The sequence below is a fragment of the Priapulus caudatus genome, unplaced genomic scaffold (assembly GCF_000485595.1).
Source record: "Priapulus caudatus unplaced genomic scaffold, Priapulus_caudatus-5.0.1 Scaffold1198, whole genome shotgun sequence".
NCBI classification, from domain to species: domain Eukaryota; kingdom Metazoa; phylum Priapulida; class Priapulimorpha; order Priapulimorphida; family Priapulidae; genus Priapulus; species Priapulus caudatus.
The window spans coordinates 45,924-50,581 of NW_014578259.1; the positions used below are offsets into that span (position 1 = coordinate 45,924).

Genomic DNA, 4,658 nt, shown 5'->3' on the forward strand with positions numbered 1-4,658 from the left:
CTGCGGCACTTGTTCTTCTTCCCTTTCTCTCTCTCTCTCTCTCTCTCTCTCTCTCTCTTCTCTCTCTCTTACTCTCTCTCTCTCTCTCTCTCTCTTTCTCTTTCTCTCTCTCTCTCTTTCTATCTTTCTCTTTCTCTCCCCATCTCTCTGTCTCTCTCCCCCGCCCTCACTCTTTTTCTCAAAACATTAATTACTCTCACAGAAAATCCACCTAACACTCTCTCTCCTATCTCTCTCTCTCTCTCTCTCTCTCTCTCTCTCTCTCTCTCTCTCTCTCTCTCCTATCTTTCTCTTTCTCTCCCTCCCTCTCTGTCTCTCTCCCCCGCCCTCGCTCTTTTTCTCAAAACATTAATTACTCTCACAGAAAATCCCCCTAACACTGAATTCTCGCCAACTTCTCCAATTTCTGGTTTTTTAGGTGCCGAACCGCGACCTGTTTTATTTGCCCCGGTTCAGCCATAGTACGGACTAGAGCGTGACCTACAATCACCAACCTGTTTCAGGCAGTGATCCGGAGATACCATCTTATTGATGTACGTCGTGTCGACAAGTTCTACTTTCACTTTCAGCAGCAATTCTAGATCTATACTGCTGTGTTTGGATCCGACAGCGGGTGATGCGTTTTCCGTGTTCCTGTCTGATGCGACCACCCGATCACTCGTGGATCACCAGTAGTCGATAGCCGAGAATAAATCGTAGAAACCGTAAAAAAAGTGCAATGAATTTCGGATTGTGGAGAGCATGACGTGTCTTTATATACTCAGGTGAACTCGTGTATCGTCAGCATAGACAGAGTGTGACTGTACAGATTACTGTAGGAGCTCTCTCTCTCTCTCTCTCTCACACGCACGCACGCACGCACGCACGCACGCACGCACGCACACACACATTCTCTCTCTCTCTCTCTTCCTGCCTGGTTAGTATTTATTTGCAAACACTGGCGATCATTGACTGTCAATCAGCTACCATTTCTGTCCTTCACCTAGAATCGCCATTGATCACCTGTGATTACGATTGATCACCTACGATCACGATTCACCCTTGAAACAAGTGAACACCGATATTGATAATTGACCTCAGGTTAATCAGTGTTGATCTCTCTGACTGACTGAGTATGTTTGGAGCTGTATAGAATAAGAAATATGAACATGTTCTGTAAGATTTTGCTCGTCTGCTGGTGCGTGGTTTGCGCGTGGAGTGGAGCAGACGCCTCCTCCTCTACTCATCCGCTGCTGCTGATCGTGTCGTTCGACGGGTTCCGATACGACCAGCTGGATAAGACGGACACACCAAACTTTGACGCCCTGATTGCAGATGGAGTGAAAGCCAAGTGGATGGAAGCCTCCTTCCCCACGAAGACTTTTCCAAACCATTACACGCTTGCGACGGGTGAGTTGGGAACTTGTATGTGTTACAGGTGTTAGTTAAGTCTATTTCAGGACCATAATAATGGGGTAGGCTTAGGGTTAATAGGATTAGGGGGCGTTAATCAACTGACATATCTGTATGGGTGGGATAACCATGTCTTTTAGAACGTCCTTTCACGACAGCGATTGGCTACCTGTTTGTCAAGCACGCCAGGTGGATCGATCTATTTCCCGGGTCAGTTGGACCAGTCCGATCCCCGTCAGTTGGATTAGTTGCCAGGTGTTCCTGGACCTGATGTTTTGCATGCGGCGCCCATCTAGTGACCTGCTCACAGTCGAGTCTTGAGTGTCAATGCGGTGGCGCCCCCTATCTGCAGGTCTGTACACGGAGTCGCACGGAATTATCGCCAACAAGTTCTACGATCCTGACCTTAACGCGACCTTCAGCTCGGCGACAGGAATGAACGTCTCCCATTGGTGGGACGCCGGCGGCGAGCCGATCTGGGTGACCAATCAGAGATGCGGCCGCGCGAAGGAGGCGGAGCCTGGCTGCCGCTCACGCCGCAGTGGCGCCTTTGCATGGCCTGGCTCTGGGAGCGAGGTCAAAGGTCAGCGTCTGCACCGTCACGCACCGTACGACTTTGTGCGTCCGTTCCTCGACCGAGTTGACACGGTCGTATCGTGGTTCACGGACGCGGACAAACCGGTCAACATGGCGCTCCTGTACTTTCACGAACCGGACAGCGCGGGACATCAGTACGGTCCCTACTCACCAGCGGTCAGGGCGATGATTGAGGCGGCGGACAACGTGACCGGTTACCTGGTGAAGAAGCTGCGAGAGCGAATTTTTGGGATCGCGCTTTCTCACCTGCTATATATTTATGTGTCAGTGTGCGCGCAATGGCGGCGGCGTGTGTCTACAGTTGAAACGCTTCAAGTGCCTGTGGTTCTAGCGACACACGAAGACCGACCAAGACCAGAATTATGTCAATCAATGAGATTCATATTACACGTGTGAAAGACGTTATGTGCATATGTTATGTGCATATGTGCAGATGTTATGACATATTTGCATACAATGTGCTAATTACGTATTTGTTTATTCGCTGTGGCTATATGCCCGGCAGCCGGGCACGGTCTTCGATTTCCTAAATGCCCGGCAGTTCCTAACCCTAACCCTAACCCTAACTCTGACCCTAATCCTGACCCTAATTCTAACCCTAACCCTAATCCTGACCCTAACCCTAATCCTAACCCTAACCCTTGTTTACTTGAGATAACGCTAAAAATTAAAAACTGCCGGGCATTTAGGAAATCGAAGACCGTGCCCAGCAGCCGTCAGATATATGCCGGCTGCCGGGCATATAGCCACTCTGTTGTTTATTGGTTAATTAAATGGTTTGTTGGTTTGTTGTTGTGTTGACAATCTTGTGCATCACCGTCTGGCAGTCTTGTGACGCACGTCAGTAACAAACGCGGAAGTCGCTTCCCACACGTCACTAACTCACCCGTCGCCAGCGTGTAATGGTTTGGGAATGTCTTCGTGGTGAAAGCGGCTTCCATCCACTTGGCTTTCACTCCATCTGCAATCAGGGCGTCAAAGTTTGGTGTGTCCGTCTTATCCAGGTAGTCGTATCGGAACCCGTCGAACGACACGATCAGCAGCAGCGGATGAGTAGAGGAGGAGGCGTCTGCTCCACTCCACGCGCAAACCACGCACCAGCAGACGAGCAAAATCTTACAGAAAATGTTCATATTTCTTATTCTATACAGCTCCAAACATACTCAGTCAGTCAGAAAGATCAACACTGATTAACCTGAGGTCAATTATCAATATCGGTGTTCACTTGTTTGCTCATGACACATCACACGATTGCTAGACTGGTACTCGCTCCCACTTTCATTAATCGATAGGCCGAGAAGTGGGACCGGGTACCAGTCTACACGATTGCCTGATCATCGTGACGTCATCCGACGGCGACTAATCACATTATAGTTATGGCGGCGCCCAGACATTGTTTACTTCTACTTCTACTTCTACGCTATATTGGCCACAGACGTCCATAGTGTGGTAGGGGTGGGTCTGAGACAAGGCTTTCACGGATAAGTGACCAAAAAATCACGTTAGGGTTATTTACGATTATTAGCTATGTTTATTTTTTTAATTTTTCTCCAAAATCTAGGGGGGCAGCTGCCCCCTGCCCCCCTCCCCCCCGTACAGGCTACGGCCCTCATTCATTCATTACGATACTGCACCTAAGCTTATACAATAACAAATAACAGCTTTGGATCGGTTGAGATTTTTGCTTTTCGTTTTTAGCAGCATGGCGACGATCGCAAAGTGAAACGCCTCTTAGTGAAAATGGCGTCGTCTGTAGTGTGTGGCGCCCCCTGACGAGGTAGCTGCTGCAATGTAATGTGACGCTCTTGTGTTTGTAGCGATCATGGGATGGCGTCCGTTCACCCGAATTTAACGATAATGCTGGACGACTACATCGACAGCGCCACCTACAGGGGAGAATCGATTCCGGGTTCCGTCGCACTTATCTACCCCATGGCAGGTAGCGCTCTCTGGTGGTGCAGGTCGCTGTCAAACGGGTGGGCAATAGTGGGGTTCCTTTTTCATGATGGCCCATCCACACTCATGCATGCACTCACGCACGTACGCACACGCACACGCATGTACAGACAGACACCCACACACGCACGCACACACACACACACACACACACACACACACACACACACACACACACATACACACGCACGCACGCACGCACGCACGCACACACACACACACACACACACACATACGCACACACACACCTTGAAGCTATTCGGAGATGACACTGACAAGCTAGCATGCGCGCACACATATCTATACATATGAAGCTGTCGATCAGCACCTGACTCTTCTGCTGCTGTGTCTGCAGGAGAGGAAGATACGATCTACGAACAGTTGAGTAAGCTGGATCACATCACGGCGTGGCGCAAACGTGACGTTCCCTCCTACTACCACTACAGCAACAACCCGCGCATCGCTGACATCGTGGTGATGGCCGACGAACACTGGGCCATCGCCACCAACGCCGTGAGTCTCAGCATGAGTCGACCCTGGTTTCCAAACCCCTATAAGGGTGAGTGAGTTAACCACCATCTAGTCAGTCAAATTAAAATAAATTAAATTAAATTAACTTTATTTACACTTATGAATTACATTTTGGAGGTAACATATTAGCAGGAGTGAATAATAATGGATTATTATTATTATTATTATTATTATTATTATTA

The 4,658-nt window shown here is 49.0% G+C and overlaps 2 protein-coding genes across 2 annotated transcripts in view; one reads left to right on the forward strand and one right to left on the reverse strand.

Moving 5' to 3' along the window:
* The window catches only part of LOC106815773 (ectonucleotide pyrophosphatase/phosphodiesterase family member 5-like), a 16,816-nt gene extending 13,615 nt beyond the window's left edge, over positions 1–3,201 (reverse strand). The window contains 2 exon segments of the mRNA XM_014820280.1: positions 495–637; positions 2,876–3,201. Of these exon segments, the coding sequence (XP_014675766.1) occupies positions 495–637; positions 2,876–3,122 (390 nt within the window). The 5' untranslated portion in view covers positions 3,123–3,201.
* A 23-nt stretch (positions 3,202–3,224) lies between these two features.
* LOC106815774 (bis(5'-adenosyl)-triphosphatase enpp4-like) overlaps positions 3,225–4,658 on the forward strand; it is a 5,051-nt gene continuing 3,617 nt past the window's right edge. Inside the window, exons 1-3 of the mRNA XM_014820281.1 lie at positions 3,225–3,251; positions 3,807–3,924; positions 4,301–4,504. Coding sequence (XP_014675767.1) covers positions 3,225–3,251; positions 3,807–3,924; positions 4,301–4,504 — 349 coding nt within the window. The remainder of the gene's footprint in view (positions 3,252–3,806; positions 3,925–4,300; positions 4,505–4,658) is intronic.